At 59.0% G+C, this 18,878-nt stretch overlaps 1 protein-coding gene across 1 annotated transcript; it reads left to right on the forward strand.

The window, feature by feature from the left end:
* The first annotated feature begins 10,991 nt into the window (after nucleotides 1–10,991).
* On the forward strand, nucleotides 10,992–17,739 carry CUEDC1 (CUE domain containing 1). Its single transcript, XM_057417481.1, has 10 exons — nucleotides 10,992–11,295; nucleotides 11,853–11,980; nucleotides 12,604–12,730; nucleotides 13,847–14,033; nucleotides 14,663–14,746; nucleotides 15,379–15,468; nucleotides 16,244–16,337; nucleotides 16,502–16,560; nucleotides 16,897–16,967; nucleotides 17,133–17,739. The coding sequence occupies exons 1-9, from the start codon at nucleotides 11,002–11,004 to the stop codon at nucleotides 16,962–16,964; spliced, it is 1,131 nt and encodes a 376-aa protein (XP_057273464.1). The 5' UTR covers nucleotides 10,992–11,001; the 3' UTR covers nucleotides 16,965–16,967; nucleotides 17,133–17,739.
* The last annotated feature ends 1,139 nt before the right edge of the window (nucleotides 17,740–18,878 follow it).

Raw genomic sequence — 18,878 nt, forward strand, 5'->3', positions numbered from 1 at the left:
GCGGCCGCTCGGCCCGCGGGCACCGGCGGGGTGGGAGCCGGGAGCGGGGGGGTGCGGGTGCGGGTGGAGCCCGGCGCAGGGTGCGGGGTCCCCGTCCGTGCGTGGGGCCGGGATGGGGCCGCCAGCCGTGGGGCAGCAGCGGTGTGACCCCTGCGGGGAGCGGGGGGTGCGGGCAGGGCCGCGGTTCGGGGGGTTCCTGCTGCAGGACGGCGTCCGCTCCTCTGCCCGGCTCCGTGGTGAAGCTCCCCGGTGAGCTCCGCACCCCGGCCGGGCTGGGGCACAGCTCGGTGCCAGCTCCCGGGCTCGGGGTTCGCTGCGGACCCCGTAAGGATGGAGGGCACCGTCCCAGCAGGCTGCTCCCGGCCAGCGCTGAAACTGACATGGGCTGCGCCGGTGGAGAAGGGTCTGAGAGCCTGTGCGAGCCCCTGCTCAGGGCAGTGCCCATGGGAGCCCCTGCTCAAGGCAGTGCCCATGGGAGCCCCTGCTCAAGGCAGTGCCCGTGCGAGCCCCTGCTCAAGGCAGTGCTCTCAATGCAGTCTCCCCAGGCGGGATGGGAAGGCTCCTTTCTATGACTTTTTAAACAGTGGAGTCTCACCTCCTCCTCACACCTCCTCCTGCTGCTGCCTCTGACAGCAAACGTGGGGGGACGGATATCCGTGCGGGAATGGGTATCCGTGCGGGAATGCCGCCATCCCGGGGTGACCTGCGAGGGCTCTGCTGGGGGAAGCTGTGGCTCTCCGCGCCTCCTCCTCCTCCTCCTCCTCCATTTCTACCGACGCAGCTGCTGCATCTGCTCCGCCGTGGTTTCGTGAGGGTTTTCCTGCATGTGGGAAGTGTGGAAGCGCCCGGATGGAGGGGCGAGACCCCATGGGAGCCCTGCCCCTCTGGGAAGGGAGAGTGCTGGTGCTGGTGCTGGGGTAGAGGCTTTTGGTGGTGCTCATGGCAGAGCAGAGCCAGCCCATCACCAGCTCGCTGGGCCTGTCTCATTGCTCTGTTACCATGCACCCGCTCCTGTGGCCTTGCCTTCCCTGCCACGTTTGACCACTGCTGCAGTGAGGATGTGCTTGGTGCCAGCAGAGCCGTGCACACCAGTGCATGGGTGTCTGCAGCCCGTTCCTGGTGCTGGAACAGCTGATTGCCAAAAGCACTTCAAGCACACATTAAAGGTGCTCGTCCTCTTCCCAGCCCGAAGTTCCCAGGAAAGTTTTGGCTTTTTTATTGAAAACCAGCTTTTTTTTTAAAGACAAAATGGAACAAAACAGTGTGTAACCCATGCACCAGCACCCAGCCTTGTCCCTGACCGCATCCGTGGCGTGGCTGAGCCGGCTTTGCCCATGGCAATTCCCCTTCACCCCAGGCTGATGAGAGCAAGCAGGGCTTCCCAGCGTGATAGCAAGTGCTTGGTTCTTATCTGCCTCCACAAACACCCTCTGCCAGGGAGCAGATAACAGGGATGCTGCGTGCTGTGGACTTGGGAGCTGCTGGCAGAGGAGCTGCAGGTCATTCGTGTCCAGTGGCTGTGCCATGAGGCTGAAATCCCAGGGTGGGACCCGCAGGGAGGAGGTTGCTGCCATAGCATCACAGGGTGCTTGTGGTCAGAGCAGGGAAGCTTTGGGGCAGCGTGAGTGAGCGATGATGGTGATAATTGTAAGCTGTAAAGTCAGGAAAGCGCTTGAAGCACGGAGCCCTTAGTAATGGGCTCCTCTCCTATGCTGTGGCCGGCGTGGCAGCGTCTCCATCACCGTGGCCAGGGTGTGGAGAGATGCCAGCTGGATCCTCGCCTCTGACTGATGGCGCTGGGACCAGGGTTTCCCCTCCTTGGTCCCTGCTTTGCGTGGTCTGTGGTTCCCTGTGGTCAGCGCGGGAGCTGGATGGGCGCAGCAGTGTGTGAGCTGGGCCAGGGCAGGCACGGAGAGGATGGAAGGGGAAAGAAACCCTCCCCAGCTGGGTGGAAACACAGGGAACGAGAACGGGGGAACATCTGGGTCTGGCTCTTGCACCGCTTCCGATGGGCACGGGGTGGTTCCCACCTCCGGGTGACGGCGGTTCAGATCCATCAAGCAGCCCCATTGCATCCCCACCCCTGCTCCAGCAGTGCCGCTGCACTGGGGTCCCCCCCCGTGTCCACCCTGGTGCTGGGGAGGGGGGGACACAGAGGCTGCAGTGCCCCATCCGCCCGCCTTTGATGTGTGTGAGTGGCAGGGCCATTGTGGCCCCTTTGTGCGTCCCTCGGTTCTCGGGGTGCGCACCAAACCTGCCATGGAAACCGGAGGAAACGCAAATCCCAGCGCTTGGAAAGCTGTCCTTGTGCCACCCATGGGGAAGGTGTCGTCGGGGCACCGAGAGCTGCTTTTGGGGTGCCTCAGGGTCTTGGCAGCGGGAGGAGCGGCGGTGACTCAGAGGTGACAATGTGACATTGATGGTTCTTTCCATCCTCTCCCGTTGCTCGGTGACAAAGAAACAAACAAGTGTCTTAAACGCCCAGCTCGGAGCCGTGCAGGAACTGTCCCCTCCTGCCGCGGCTGTGCGTGTCAGGGCTCTGGCATGGCCCCAGCGCTGGTGCTGCTGCCTCCGGCTGGTTTGGTTTGGGGGGATAGTGAGCAGGGGGAAGGCAGGCTGCCAGCTCGCTGGTGAGGATCCTCCCTGCCAAAGCACACCGTGATGGGAAGGGAGATAAAATCCATCCATGGAGAAGTGCAAACGCTTCAGGTCTTCATTGCCAGATGGCTTTTATCAGCGATGGATGCTCTGGCCCTTCCTTGGGTTCCCAGAAGAGTGTGTGTGGGGATAATGGGGCTGAAGGGGATGGAGCAGAAGGGAGGATGCTGATCAGAGCAATTCCCTGCCTTGGGAGGAAGCAGTAAAGTTTTCTTTCCTGTCTGCTGGAGGAGCTGTAGCTAGGAGCCGGGGATATGAGGCTGGCATGTGGAGGGCACCATCCGTAGCAATAATCCATGTAGGTAAGGGCAGATCCTTTATACACCAATCTGAGCCCAATCTAGGGCTATACTTAACACTGAGTGTTTGTTGATGGCTCAAGCTGCAGCCCTTGGATCACTCCCTACCAGCGGCTGAAGTGATGCAGGATGTGCATCCCCCTTGGCCGTGCTTTCTCCCAACCCCAGCCTGCTTTTATTGCTAGGAAGTGATTCCTGGCTCCTGGAAGTGCTGTTTCTTCCTTGTGCCTGGCAGCTCATTGATCCCTGCCCTTGCTGGCTTCCCCAGGGAAGGCACACACAGCCGTGCACACAGGCATGCTGGTGATGGAGCCTAAAGTGTTGCTTACAGAATCCTCAAAGTTCCCTGGCAATGGCCACGGCCAGGCTGGTGCAAAGCAGCTGGGAAAGGATGGAGATGGGGTTGTACGAGGGTTAGTTATTAGTTAGTAATTATTAAACAACAACACAGAAGTGAGGTGGGAACAGAAGTGAGGTGGGATGTTGAAGAAGAATGTGCCCCACTTGCTGTGTCCGGCGGGTGAAGGGGGAGTGAGCAGAGCTCTGGTTTTCCCTCCTGTTGAAGGCTGTGCTGGTGCAGGAGCAGACTGCTGCTGAGCTTGAAAGGAGGCCGAGAGCTTATCCAAGCACTGTCTGGCTCCAAATCCAGGTTAGCATCCTGTGTCATTGCCGTGTGAAGTGTGCTGAGCCGTGATAGAGCAGAAGGAACGGAGCAAACTCAGTGTTTCAGCTTTCGAGGCCTTCTTCCCTGTAAGCTGAGGATGGAGGAGCCTGTTCTTATGGAGGGCCTGATGTACTGTTGTTAAGTGAATACCTGTCCGTGGTGAGGTGCAGTGCTTCAAGCAGGTTCTCCTCTGCTGAGCAACATCACCCGGTGCAAGGGAGGGCAAAAGACCGGTGCAATTACAGGGTGATGCTGTGTCCCGGGACAGCAAGGGAACGGCAGCGTCCCATCCTCGGTGCGGTTCCTTGGCGTGTGGCTTGCGTCAGCCACTGCCTTAGTGACTCAGAGGAAAAAGAGCTCCTCCATTCCCAACGTAATGAATCCCTTTCTTCCTTCCTTCTGTGGTTCTTGGTCTCGGTTTGCAGCGATCCCGACTTGTAAGTGAGGTGCTGAGGCAGTGTGGGATGTGCGGGGCTGCGGCTCCTGCCTTCGGTGCGGCAGCAGCATCCTGGGTGCTATGGGGTGGGTGTGTGTCGAGTGGGCAGCAGGCAGGAGCCTTTTCACTGTCTTTATGCCCTGCGTCACTGCTGTGCCATGGAGCAAGGGGCTGGGGAGGAGGGAGACGCAAGTGGTCCTGCTTGGGAGGGCAGGCTGGGAATGGACAGCTTCAGACCTTGCAGCTCTTCCACACTCCTCCTGCTCATCGCAATCTCCCCATCGCTGCATCAACCTCATTTCCCCCCCCATGCTGCCCTCATCCTCTCCCTGGGGACACCAGGAGCTGCAGATGTGGTGATGGAGGTGCAGGACCTTCCCATGCTGGGCTTCACCATGCCCATGGCCTGGAACCCTCCTCCTCCTCTTCCTCCTTGGCTGTGGTTTAGTGCCCCGAGGGAGGCCAGCAGTGCTCACCCTTCGATCTCTTCACCAGCCCCTAATGGCCAGGGGCCTGTCCTGGTGAATAATTCATTGTCAGCCAGAGTTTTATGGCTAATTTTGTTTCCATAGGAACCCATGTGGTCCATGGAGCCTCGGGTGAATCAATATGGGGTTTTTTGCCTTCACACATTAAGCGATGTCCCTTAACCCCGGTGGCAGGAGATACTGGTGGTTGGGTGGCACTTGGTGCCTGCCTTGATCTTGATTTGTGCTGCCTGTTCCTGCAGGATGCATAGGGCCAGATCCTGCAGCGATGCTCTGCACCACCGGCTCTAATCCCAGTCCGTTCCACTCCATTCCCAGTGGAGCTGGAGGGAAGGGGCTGCCTCTGCTCAGGCTCTTTCGCTGTTTTTCCCCTCCCATCCTTTAATTTCTTTGACCCTTAACCTAAAATGGCAAATGAGCATTTGTGAATCAGCTGCTCCAGTTACCAGGGGCCTGGCTTTGCTTTTGCTCACTCCCTGTTAGGTGCTCACTGACCGAATCCAACCCCAAATTGCCTGGGGGTGACTCCTCCTGCCGCGGTTCCAGCCTGGGGAGAGCCGCACACCTTTGTCCCCGCAGGAACCTGTGTTTGCTTCCATTCCCTGCTGCTTCCCGGAGCTTTGGTGCCGAGCTGGAGCACAAAGGGAGGAGAAGGGATAAGCGGTTGGAGATGGGTTTGTGTGACATACGGTGTGAGGGCTCTGCATGATGGCTGCGGGGATGTGCGTGCGCAAGGCTTCAGACAGTGGGTAAACCGAGGCAGAGGGATGATGGGCACAGGGCATTCCTATGGGATGGAGGCAGCGCTGGTACCCGGACCGCGCTGCTGTCACCTCTTCACGCCAGGCAGCGCTTGCTCCTCATCATTCCAAGCAAGCTCTGAGCTGCTTTTTCAGCTGGGACGTGTGTGTTTTGATGTCAGCACTGAAAGCCCGAGGAGGAAAGGTCGCTGGTGTTCAACCACCTCGTGGAATAATCTCCTATCAGCCTCTCTGCTTTCGGCAGCCTCTTGCATCTAATTCCTGACACGTTGATACAAGATCGAGTGGAACAGGGATGCAGCTAAAGCGTACAAAGGGATGCTGGGTGACTTTAATCACTCACACTTGCTTGACCTATTTTTTTCTTAATCCCTTCCTGGAAACCTTATTTCATGTTTGAATTCCCTCAACTATTTTAGGAATGTCGTCCTACCAAGATCAAATTACCTTCAATGGAACCAGCGCAAAGCAGCCTCGCAAGGCAGGCGACGTTTGGATTAAGATCTAGTGCTCCCTCATTAATCCAGGCTCCGTTTGGGGTGGGGGCTGTAATTCCAGCATGGAAAATGGGGTGAAAGCCGGGGATTAGCGCCACACAACGCCATAGGGCAGGGGGTGGCATCGCCAGGGGCATGGATGATGGCACTGATGGCTGCGGCTGGGCGAGCAGAGCACCACTTCTCTTTAACGTGGTTCCTGTGCGTTTCACAGTGTGGGGCTGGCTACAGGCTCCCCACTGTACCCAACCAGGAGTGCTGCATGGCTCTCCCTTGCCCTCTGGTCCTAAACGCTGCTCTGGGAGCCAAGAGGGGGATTTCATTCTGCAGAGGTACGTGCTGCACAGGCTCTCAAGCGGCGCTGGCTTCTGCTCTGCCCCTTGATTGCTTTTTGCGTTTTAAAGGGTTTAAACCCAGCTGTTTCAATGCGTGGTGGAACAGGTATTAAAGGGGATCCTCGGGTGCTTATTTGTTTCCAGGAAAAAAGGATTTGCTCGCAGGCAGTTTTCCCAGGAGGTGAGCACACACATCCCGGCGCGGGACGGTCAGAGAGGGGGTTGTGGGGACACTGTAAGGCCCCATCCTGCACATCCTCGGCGTGTGCTGTGCCTTTCACTTTGCTGGTGGACACTGCTGTGATTTCTGTTCCCATTATTTACGTTCCGTCACAGTTTCAATCCAATTATAGGCACACCTGCAGCCGCCCAGCATTCCCATTCCTGGATTGAGCAATCCCTGGCTGCAGGCAGAGCTCGGCCGGCCCGCTCCGTCCAAAGCTAGTGTGGAGTCTTCCCTCCCCTGGCAGACCTTGTCTCCGGATATCCCTGTGCATGGAAATTCCTCCTGCGCTTCCAGAGCAGCCCCCAGCGAGTCACTACAGGCCTGGGCTTGCAGCCGCCAAGCCCTGGGTGAGTGCTGGGCTGTGGGGAGCAAGCATTCCATGGAGTCTCCCCCAATCCTGGCTGCAAGCAGGGGGTCCCAGCTCCAGCGGGTTTGCAGGGATGATCTGCAGACAGCGTGGCAATAGCAGGGGACAAGGGGCCGGCTCAGCGGCGCTTGAGCAATCCCATCTGGTGCCTGGGCTGCAGCAGACGCTGGGGAAAGGAATATTCTCGTTTGCACTTGGTGCCAAGGCTCTTCCCTGGCGATCCGGTGCTTTTACAGCTGCTGGCTGCTCCCATCCGGCTGCGCTCCTCCCGGAGCTGAGCAACTGCTGCTCCCAGCATGACATGGCCGGTCCGACCAAGCCCTGGGATTATCCAGCTGCTCCTCTGCGCCATTCCCGGATGGCTGATGCCGAGCTCAGGCAGCCCTCTCCGTGCTTGTGCCCGGCTGGAACTGACCTCAAGCCTCTCGGGCCGTGCCTTGACGTGGAAAGGCCGTGTCTGTGAGGTACCGAACGCGTCTCTCGCAGGGATGGGAGGAAAGCGGGATGCAGGACACGCTCCCGCAGGCTGTGCACATCCTGTCAGCTCCCTGATGAGCCTCATTAAGGGTTTCTCAGCCACTGAGGTCTTGTTCTTGGCTCTGGCTCAGGCGAGGGTGGATGGGGGTTGTGCAAGTCCTTAGCAGAGCGGAGCCGTGGTGCACCCATGGGCTGGCAGGGCTGAGCCTCCTCCTGAAGAACAGCTTTCGTTTGGTCCTGTTTAATGTTTCCTAAGCAGTGAACTGAAGGCAGGAGCTGGACCCAAAGGAGAAAGCAACCCTAAATGCGTGCACAAGAGCATCTTGTGCTGTCCTGGTGGCAAAACCTACTTGGGCTTTTTCTGCTTGGATAAAAGCCGACGTGGACGTGGCAGCCTTCCTGCAGGCTGGATGCTACAGCAGCACCGTGGCTCTGCGCCTGCCCCAGCCTGGAGCTGGGATGTCACCGCCTGGCACAGGTCAGCACCGGGACAGCCTCGGCCACTGCATGTGGAGGTGGCTCATGCAGAGCTGTCACCGTGTCCCCGGGGCCAAGCGGTGCCCTCACCCTGCGAGGTCTTACCCAGGGCTCACAGGGGGCACAGGGGCAGCGCCAGCCCCATCAGTGCCCTTGCTCCCACCTCGCTGCTCCCCATGACCCTCGGGATGGGGACACAAGCACTCGGAGCTTGCAAAGCCTTTAAGCTCCTCCTGTGATGGGCGCAGCAGAAGGGCGAAGGATTACGCATGTGCCCGGGTCTGGATGAATGAATACCAGCATTCAGGGGCCTCTGCATGACAGCAGAGCAAGGACTATTTTAAGCCCATTAGGAACCAGCTAAAGGAGGCATCTCAGCCTGATTCTGCAGACGGGGGCAGGAGGCAAAGGGAAGCCCAGCCCGCCCCCCCCGTGCCCTGTGCTCCCGCCCGCGCTGGCAGGCACACACCAGCTTTGTGCTTTCCTTTTTGGGAAATCCAAAGGATTTTGCTTTTCCTGGCGTCTTCCCAGCCCTTCACAGGAATAAGGGCCAGAAACGTGCCGAGCCCCTTCCCCATGCTGGTGGCTGGGGTCCTGTTGGCCTCCCCGCTGCTCACCTGGAGATGCTGATGCAGACAAGCAGGAGTTGGGGAAGGTGCTGCACATACAACTAATGGGTTCTCTTTTAACCTAACTCCTGCTGAGGGAGGGGCTTGATTTGCTCTGGATTTTAGCTCATGCCAGTGTAATGGTTTGTGTTTCTCTGCATTAGCAGTTGGGCTTTAAAAAATGGGTCCAAAAGCCTGGATTTGGAGCGTGTCATTGCTGTCACCTCTGCCTGCAGCGGCGTTTGCCCATGGGGCATGTGGAACCACCCTGGTCTGCACCTCGGTTTTGCCCAACAAGCCCTTCACAGCAGCCCCTGGGTATATCAGGGCTGGGAGGGTCCCAGCAGCACCATCCCTCGGGGTTGTTTGAAGGCAGATGTTCAGCAGAGCTCGTTTGGCACATGAATCTGTTGTCCTCTCCCTAACTGAGTTCCTCCTCTGACCAGAAGCTCTCGGTGGGTGTGATGCTCAGTCACGCTATCGGGCACGGGCTGTGAGCGGTCCCATGCTCATGTCACGCTGTGTCAGTGTCTGCATCAGGAGGAGCTGGTCCCTCTCCAGCGGGGCAGGGGGCTGCAGGGGATTGCCAGTGCCTGGCATGGCAGTGGCCTTCCTCCTGGTTACAGGGAAGACCTTGAGTATCCTTACTTATATCTAATATAGTTAACTATTTGACTCAAAAGTCGAATGCTGGGAGCCAGAGACCCCCCCAACCACGTTACTTTATAGATCTTGGGATTTTTAAATAGATCCGGGGTTTTCCAAGCTCATTTCCGGATCTGGGGGCTGATTTTCCTACCTGGGCTGCCATGGCATTGCTGAGCTAACGCTTCTCTGCAGGAGCTCCCGTACTTGGATCATGCATGTGTTCGCAGTGTATCCCCTATAAGCTGTTTTCCCCCGGATGCCCAGGCTCTTTCCCCACCCCTTTGGAGTATCCAGATGTTTCAAGGAGCGTGTGTACCCTGTGCATGCGTTCTAACTCGGTTGGAGACGTGACTGAAGCAGCCGTGCAATATTGCAGTTGAAGGATGGCACCAGAGGTGTGAACAAGGCGGGCTCTTTGCTGGCAGTGACTCGTGGTGGCAGAGGAGGAGCACAGAGGAGAGGCTGTGTTTTATTAATGGACTCCAGCAGATTTATTTGTCCTCGGTGACTGGAGCCGGGCAGGGCTGTCGGGATTGTTCCTGCTCCACTCACACAGCGCTGCTCCGAGCCTGGCTCCCAAAAGCAGGGATCCTGGGACCTGCCGGGATGGAGGCAGTCCCCAGCGGAGTGATCTGTTAAATGCATTTTGTTAGGGAGCAGGGAGCGAGCTGGGGGCTTCTGGCGCTGTTTGGAACCGTCCCCTCATGCAGAGCAATGGTTTTCCCGGTTCTTCCGTGCACCCTGTCCCGTGGGATGAGCGAATGCCACCGGGAAGTGGCACTGGCATCATACGTGGCTGAGGGGCAGGGTCTGGGCTGGTGCTGCTCTTTGTATGGGGCTGCTGTTCAGCCCCTCACAGATGCAGATGCATCCAGGGAGGGAGAGCGGAGCGTGCCCATGGAGCAGGAATGATCCCCCAGGCTCTGGAGGCACAGTGATTCCTCTGTGGGATGAACCAGCACCATGGAAGTGAACCTTCTCCAAGGTTTTCCATGGTTTTCAAGTGTGTTTTGCTCTCGGCAGCCTCTGGAAGCCCCTTGGAGCAGGTTGGGATGGCTGAGGCTGGGTGAGCACTGGGGATATGGCTGTCACCTATGGCCAGGGGCAGGGGAGGGCCTGGGTGCCCTTCAGAGGTGGCTGCTCCCCTAATGGCTTTGAATGTGATTATTTCACTAAGAAGTGTGCTTGGCACCTTCTTCTGGATGAAATTCCATGTTAGGGACAGTTATCTTGAACTCCCTGCCTGCCGCTTAGGATAAAGCCTTTGGAAATGACATTATGAATCAAAACTGTTCCTGTTTCAGCAGTGGTGTTAATCCAGAGCTGAGTTTGGCCCCACATTTCCAAACAAGAAGCAGTAGCTGTGTAATCTGTTTATGGTTTTAAAGCGAATGTTAATCTTGGATTGGATGGCTTTTCCCAAGGGTCGGTTTGCTGCAGAGTGGTTTAGCCCCTGCTCTGAAACCCTCTTGAGCTCACTCCTTTTGTTTTGAAGAGAGATTTCAGTGCATTTCTGAATACATGTCAGCACCTGGAAATGTTCTACCTGGGGCAGTAATACCATTTTTCATATCTTGCAACTGTTTGCACAGCACCATGCACAGTTTATACAGCATCCAAGCGCCGGTGTACTGGTCCTGCTGCACGGATGGGATGGTCCCATGAGGATGTGGTTGGATGGGTCATAGAATCCCAGCCTGGTTTGGGTTGGAAGGGAGCTTAAAGCTCATCCAGCTCCAACCCCTGCCACGGGCAGGGACCCCTTCCACTGGAGCAGCTTGCTCCAAGCCCCTGTGTCCAACCTGGCCTTGAACACTGCCAGGGATGGGGCAGCCACAGCTTCTCTGGGCAATGGAACTGAATCAGACGTCCCCTATGGACACGGGGATGTGCTGCACGCCATGGGTGACCCTCTCCTCTGTCCCTCGCAGGTGGGAGGATGCTGCAGCGCGCCGGGGGCTGACGCACGGAGCCGCCGGCCTCGGGACCCCGCTGCCCACCCCATGGTCCCTGCCGGCTGCCGGGGCCGTGCCCCGTGACCCGTGGCCCCCAACGCCGCCATGACGAGCCTCTTCCGCCGCAGCAGCAGCAACGGCAGCGCCCGCGGCAGCGGCTCCTCCGCGCAGGAGCTCAACAACAGCCGGCCCGCCAGGCAGGTCCGGCGCCTGGAGTTCAACCAGGCCATGGAGGACTTCAAGACCATGTTCCCCAGCATGGACTACGACATCATCGAGTGCGTCCTGAGAGCCAACAACGGCGCCGTGGATGCCACCATCGACCAGCTCCTGCAGATGAACCTGGACAGCAGCGGCTGCGATGACAGCTCGGACTCGGAGGACAGCATCCCCCCCGAGGTAACCCACGCCGGTGGTCCTCAACACGTGGCTATGGGGGGGAGCGGGTCCTGGCTCCATCATGAGCAGGCAGCCCAGTCTCATCCTGCCTCCTTTCTGCCTGGACATGGTGCTGCTCAGCTGGTACAGGCAGGCAGAGATTTGGGTGCCCAGTTCAGCAGGTCTGGAATGTGCAGCCTGAGTGGTTTTGTCTTGGATGGTGCTTGAGGCTCAAGCCAAACCGCTGTCCTCCCTCCCTCCCGCCTCAAAACCCAACAGAGACCCTTCTGCTGAAGTCAGGCTGCAGTCAGCTGCTGTGAACCCAGGAACAGGCTTGATAGAATCATAGAATGGTTAGGGTTGGAAAGGACCTTAAGATCATCTAGTTCAAACTCACCCTAAATGTGATGCCTTGTCCCTTGAGACCAGCACCTCCAAACGCCACCAAAATCCCCCTGATGCAGGGGGACCAGTGCCAGGAGGTTGCCCCATCCTCTCTTCAGTGGCTTTGCTGCCACGCACAGGGGTCCAACCTGTTCATTCCCCCTGCTCACCCTCACCCCATCCTCTCCCTGCAGATCTTGGAGCGGACCCTGGAGCCGGACAGCTCAGACGAGGAGCCCCCTCCTGTCTACTCCCCCCCTGCCTACGAGAGCCAGGCGCTGGGCAGCCGCTTCCCCTGCGCACCTCCCACCCCACCACCCAGGTGAGCCCCCAGCCCCACGCCACGGCTGCACCCAGCCTCCTGCACCCTGTGTTGGTGCTGGGGGGGGACCTGCTGTGTGTTGGCTCCCCCAGCAAGGGGAATGTGGCAGCAGTCTGTTAGAGTCTCTGGGTGAGACAAAGCCAAAGGAGATGAATGAAGCTCACAGCTGGCTAAAAGATCCCCCCGAGGCCCTAAGAAGTGAACAGCTGAGGGGCCTGGGAGCTGCTCCAGCAGTGTGTGGAATGGCAAAAATCAGCTAGTGGGGTGGGGAGCCCTTGTCTCTGCTCAGAAACGCCAGGTGCCGGCAGCCGGGGCCCTGCACGTTGGGCTCTTGGCACCAGAGACCTTGGTGCGGTGCTGGGGCTCCACAGGGATGGTTTCTGGGCAGGAGAAGGGAATCCAGCCTGGGAAGTGATGGGGCGAGGCTGGAAGAGCAGCTCCCCAAGACTGCAGACTAAGAAAGCCTTTTGCTCTCCAGAGCTGATGCTGTTGGTTTGGGATGGGAGCTGTGGTCTGTTGGTTCCCAGGAGCGCTGGTGGAGCCGGGCAGGGAGCTGCTGTGTGCCTGTGCCCCGTGCTGAGGGTTTTCCCTTGCCAAAGGCACTGTCTGTGCTTGTCCCGCAGGACGGACGTGCCAGGGCCCGGCAGCACCCCCGTGTCTGGGCACTACAGGAACTGGAACCCCCCGCTCCTGGGCAACCTCCCTGAGGATTTCCTCCGCATCCTGCCCCAGCAGGCTGCTGGCACCCAGGTGAGGCTCGCTGCCCCTTCCAGCCCATGGTGTGCGTGGAGCACCAAACCCGGTCCTCAGCCGCGCTGAGCTGCAGTGCCAGCGCTCTGAAACCGTCTGGGTACCGGGTATGGATTAAACTGGAAGTCTTGGAGTGCATCTTGTTCATGGCACGACTGAAGTGAGCGGAGGATTTGCCCCTGGGAAGTCAGAATCCCCACGTGCTTTGTGGTGGTTTTAGAGCCACAAGGCTTGGGGCTGTGGGTGCCTTTCTGCCCACGGCGGGCAGCACCCAGCTCCTCTCCAGGCACATCACATCCCGGGGTGTCCCTTGGCCCCTTTGCAAGTGGGGTCAGGACCTTCCTGTCACAGCAAGGGACTCGGGGGGGCTGCAGGCCTCCTGCCTACCCCGTGCATCAGCTCCTCCCTCCCTTCTTGCCTCCAAAGGCAGCCTGCCACGTTTCCATAAATGATTGCCCTGCAAGTTGAGCTTCACGGGCTATATTACCTTTCTGGGAATAGGAGCGTGCCGGTTCGCTTGGGCTCAGGGGGAGGAGAGCAGCAGCTGCCCTTTTCTTTCCCCAGTAATTGTGTGCTTTTGCTTTTTATGGCTCTCTGAGAGCAGCTACAAATCAGATCAATAGTGCAGGTGAGGAGGAGGTTGCAGCTGGGGAGCGCAGCTCTGCTGCTCCCGAGGTGTGACTGCCCTGGGAGCTGGGGGAGAGCACGAGGTGCTTCCGCAGGGATGTTTGCCAGGGGGAAATTGCACTCTCTGCTTGAGAGATAGGGGGAAATAGAAGCAGAGGTAGCGGCTGAGACCCTTCTTGCTCACCTCCACGCCAGGTTCGGTCTTGGCTTAACCCCGTGGTTTTAAGTCCTAAACCTGTGCAGGTCTGTGCTCTGCAATGGAGGCACCAGTTCCATGCTGGTCTCAGAGCGAGAGGTCCCTGTTCCCACATGGGATACCCGGCTCTCTCCTTTGTCCCCTTTGCAGCAGCACCATCCCGAGTGCAGCGCAGCCGGGGGGGATGATGCCTTGAGATGCGGGGTATAGGAGGGTGTAAAAGGCCAAGCTGAGCCTGAGGCCCTGCAGGGACCAAGGCCATCGACCAACCCGTGCCCCGTTTGCCTCTGCAGGGCTCCCCCGGCCGCCGGCAGCCCCTGCCCCGGGGGCTGGCCCCAGCGCGGGGCCAGGGCTCGCTGGAGCAGGAGCGGCGCTGGAAGCAGTACCTGGAGGACGAGCGGATCGCGCTCTTCCTGCAGAACGAAGAGTTCATGAGGGAGCTCCAGAGGAACCGGGATTTCCTCCTCGCCTTGGAGAGAGGTGGGAAGGGCACTGATGCGGCAGCGTGGCTCCTGCCAAAGCAGAGCCAGCCCAGGAGGGGGCTTGGTGGTGGCCTGCTCCTGGTGCTCAGCTGCCTGCCCGGAGGCTCTCCTCCCCCTGCTCGTCTCTCTGGCAAAGCCTAGCAAAACCCTTCAATCGTGGAATGGGTTGGGTTGAAGGGACCTTAAAGCTCCTCCAGCTCCAACCCCTGCCATAGGCAGGGACACCTTCCACTAGAGCAGCTTGCTCCAAGCCCCTGTGTCCAACCTGGCCTTGAACACTGCCAGGGATGGGGCAGCCACAGCTTCCCTGGGCACCCTGTGCCAGCGCCTCAGCACCCTCACAGGGAAGAACTTCTGCCTAAGAGCTCAGCTCAGTCTCTGTCAGCTTGAAGCCATTCCCCCTTGTATCCCTATGTGCCCTTGTAATGATCTGTAGCAAGGAGCTTCGGAAGTGCCCTCCAAGCCCAGCCTGGCCGTTGTGCCCTCCCCTTCTGCTGCTGGGTGAAGAGCTGCCCTTCCCCTCCCTGGCACTGCTGCCAGCCATGGAGGAGAGGGGAGAGGGGATCCGAGCTCTGTGCGCTGCCTCGGGGCTCTGACCGAGCGGGCTCTGGGCTTTCTGTTTTTCAGATCGATTGAAATATGAGTCAAAAAAGTCCAAGTCGTCCAGTGCAGCTGTCAGCAACGACTTCGGCTGCTCCTCCCTGTTACCAGGTAACCTCCAAGTTGGATTTGAGCATCACCTCTCAGCAGCGGGATGCCCCGCAGCTCCTGTGTTCCCAGCCCTCTGCCCTCTGAAGTGGCTGTGGGGAGGGAAACTGTCTGAGCCCTCCCTTCTGTCATCCCCCTGCATGGGAGAGGAGCTGATGGGTGATGGCTGGTGCTGCCCTCCCTACATGGCGGTGCTCCTGCATCCTGCTTCCCTCCATTCCTGTGGTGGGAGCTGGGATCCAGTTCCCAGGGGTGTCAAAGCCCTCTCTGGTCATGGCCGGAGTGGGGGATTGTGCCTGGGAGGTGTAATGAGTGTTCCTGGCTAATCCTGATTAACCTCAGTGAGTGGAGCAGCCGTCCAGAGTCACCGTTAGAGCTGGTGTCCATCGATGGCCCCCTCCATGTGGCATTGCTCCGGCCGGGCACATGGTGCTCAGGGGCACCCGGACCTGTGGTCTTGGGTTACATCCACCAAGGGTCCCCTTCCAGAGCCACCCCTGGTGTGCCAGAGCCCTCACCCTGCTTGCTCTCGCTCGGCTCCGCTCGTGGCAGGGCTGGAACTGGGTCACGGCAGTGATCCCTGTGGATGCCCCTCGCTGCACACACACTGCAGTGACCAGATGGTTGCCTTCCAGGTGACGCAGCCCCCTCTGCGCCCAGCGAGGCCGGCAGTGCCGTGTCTGACGATGCCTTATTCAGAGACAAGCTGAAACACATGGGAAAATGTGAGTGGGGTTTGGGGGCTGGCACCGGGATCCTGCCAGGGATGGAGGGGAGGTGGGAATGGGGCAGCAGGAGAAGAGCCGGCACCATCGAGGGGCGATCACCTGAGCTCCCTGCTCTGTGCATCCCCCATTTGGGACTGCATTTTACAGCCCTGGGCTGGTGCATCCCCATCCTGTGGTGCTCCCCTCCTGGCCCTCACCAGTGGCAGGGAGCTCCCATGCTGCACAGCAAGGCTGGGTGCGGGCACAGATGGGAGATGGAGACGTGGACCTTGATGCCCCAGTTCTCCCCTTTCCATCTGCCCCTGGTGTGGGTTGTGGCATGAGTTGAGGATGCAGGAGGAATTGCTGGGCGGGGTTTGTGTAGATCCTAAGCCAAGGGGGTTGCTTAACTCTTCCTTTTCCAATCTTTTCCTCTTAGCAAGCCACAGCCCTCTTCTCCCATCACAAAACAGACAGAGGTCTTGGGGCAGCTTGTGCGAGCCCGCTGAGACACTGGGGCGTGTGGGTCAGTTGTGGGTGGGGAAGGTCATGAAAATCCCAGTGAAAGGGTAAAAGCATCAGCCCCCCCCAACCAGGGACCGATGTGACCCTGTTGGGCACAGGACCCGGCTCTCCGAGCCTGGCAGTACCAGGAAAAACCTGGAGCATCACCATAGGGTGTAGGGATGCAGGCTGCTCCCACACCGCTGGCCCTGGCCATCTCCTGCCCATCACCCGTGGCAGCTTTGGGCAGGGTTTTGGGTGAGAGCCTCACGTGCCTGCTTCCCCCCAGCCACGCGCAAGAAGCTCTTTGAACTGGCCAGAGCCTTCTCCGAGAAGACAAAGATGAGGAAGTCGAAGAGAAAACACTTGTTGAAGCACCAGGTGTATCCTGCAAGGGAACGGGAGCTGGGCGGGGGGGCACCCCCACTTGGGTGTTCATGGGGACTCCCTATGGCTGTGGTCTACCCGGAGCCTCTGGCTGGCTCCCATGGGAAGGGCAGTTGTGGTACCCCGGGCATGTCCTGGTTTTCCTTAGCAGAGGGCACAGGATGGGGACAGCGGCTTCCACAGCAAATCTTCTCGATGATGTCGAGGGACATTCATGCGGTAAGAAATGGCAGATGTGGCACATCTGTCCTGCCCCACGCCATCGCCCTGCTGGGGGTTCCCATCAGGAGCATGGCCACCGGTGCATCCCTGGTGCCATGTGGCTCTCCTGGGGTCGAGTTACAGTCCTGGCAGATCTGCCCCCGTGGGCTAAAACCTCCTGCCAGTGTTCCCAGGCATGTGCTGGCAGCCCCAATGTCCCAGTCCTTGGGAATCGTCTGGGTGAGGAAGTCCGGGTCCCTCACTGATGGAGCTGGGACCATAGCGCGGTGAGCGGTGTCCTGGCGTGGAAGCAGTTGCTGCTCCCGACAGCCCCATCCTGCTTCTTCCTTTCAGATGAAGACTTCCAAGTGCGGAGGCAGCCGCTCCGGGAGGAGGAGGAGACGCTGAAGGAAGGGCAGTAAATGGTGAGAGGCCCCTGGGATGAGCATGTGAACGGTCCCAAGCCATCCGTCTGTCCTGGCTGCTCTGGGCTGGGACCAGAGCGTGTCCACGCGGGGACAAGTGGCTGGTGACAGCCCCATGCAGCTAAGGCTGAGCATCTCCATCCCTCCCCTTCTCCTCCCCTGCAGGACCCAGCGCTGGGGTTTAGTGCTGGCACGGGACGTGCCCAAAGCTTCATGAGAAGATGGCTGGAAAAGGAACAAAAGACACCCAACAAATCCCGCAGAGTTTTTGCTGCTCCCCCTCTGCTGCTGTTCTCCTCGGAAGTACAAAGCGCTGAGGCTCAGTTTTCTTCCCCAGGGCTTGAAAACAACTTCTATGTAGCAAATCAGCCAAAAAGGAATCAAAATGAGGGTCAAAGCAGGTCGGGAGCTGCTGTGAGGAGCCAGCGGAGCTCGGGCTTGGGAGGAGCAGCGCGAGCGGCGGCGCAGGAGGAATGGGATCAGTTGTACTAAGGAGGACGCGTTCCATGTGGGATCTGCTTGGCCGGAGCGCTCCTGACCATATCTCTGTAGTGATCTGGTGTGACTTTACTCTGCACACAGGAAGAAACCAACCCAGAACACGTGAGAGGGAGAACCTACAGCCGTTGTCTATTCTTGCTAGGAGTCATGAGCGGAGATGCGGACCAGGTGGTAGTCAGATGATATATAAATTGCTTCTAAAAGGAAAGGCCTTCTTTTCCTAGGTGTTTTACTTGGAATTAAACCTTTGCCTTCGGCATTGCTAAAACTGCCTTGAAGTTACAGACGCTTTGTGCCGGTGGGGCAGCACCAAGGGCTGGACTTGGCACCGGTGTCACCCTCGCTGCCGAATCGGACACATCCCATCGGGAGCATCCTGCTGGTGGTGATCCCGGCTGCCGGGCAGGGCTCCCCATGGCCCCAGGGGTGCCCCTGCCGTAGGTAAGATGCAGAGCCCAAGCTGAGGCCGCTGGTGTTTGGGCACGGAGGGTTTGCACAAGGGCTTGTGAGCGCCACTGGCTTTGGGGCTGGCCCGGCGGCAGGAGCATCCTTCCCTGCGCCCATCCCAGGCTGATTCCACTGTGGGGCTGGCAGGCGGTGCCTGAATCACTGCAGCTTTCGGGGATGCTGTCAGGCTAAAAATAATGATGTAAACAAATTCCTTCCCTGTGTAAGTCATGAGTGACGAGCGCGAAGGCAGGAATCGCTCCCGCCAGCACATTTTCTTCTCCTTTATCGGCAGACTCTGTTGACTGCTGAAGGCAGGAGGTGGCTCTAGACGTGCCTGTTTCGCTTGCTGGCTCCTGCAAAGCAGCACAACTGTTGTGAGACGGGAGCTGCGAAGGCGGCAGACGCAGGCACCCAGCCCTCCAACACACATGAAACTGTTTTCCCTGCCTCTCCGCGGGGTTTGGTAACAAAAGTCCACATTGCAGGCGCCGGCTCCCAACAGGCTCCTTTTAACCCCCCCCGCAGCCCGCACGCCTTTGAAGTGGGCGCCAAGATTCCATTCCCTGTGAGCGGTGCAGCCGATGCACTGGGAGCAGTGGGGATGCGGGTGCTTCACCCTCTCCCCGGTCCCTGGACCCAAGCCCAGGGTGTGCAGGGTGAGGGCAGGATGCGCTGGGCTGAAGCACCGCAGGATGCCCGCAAGCTTTGGGCTCCCTAAAAGCAAAGCAGCCCAAGTCTCACCGCACTGAGCCCATCCCAGCGTCGGTGCCTGCTCCTTTTCTTTGGAAGGAAGCATTGAGGAGCATCCCTTGAGTCACGGCAGCCTGGCCAGCAGGTTAGAGCCATCCCAAGGCACGCTGGCCTTGCCTTGACATGTGCAGGCTCCAGTGCTGGAGCTGCACCATGCAGGGCAAAAGATGGGTGTCTGGAGGGGCATGTCCCTGCCTGGCTCTGTCTGCA

This window comes from Pezoporus wallicus, unplaced genomic scaffold (genome assembly GCF_028554395.1).
Source record: "Pezoporus wallicus isolate ANWC-B61680 ecotype Strahan unplaced genomic scaffold, APGP_CSIRO_Pwel_v1 contig_12352, whole genome shotgun sequence".
In the NCBI taxonomy this organism is placed as follows: Eukaryota; Metazoa; Chordata; class Aves; order Psittaciformes; family Psittacidae; genus Pezoporus; species Pezoporus wallicus.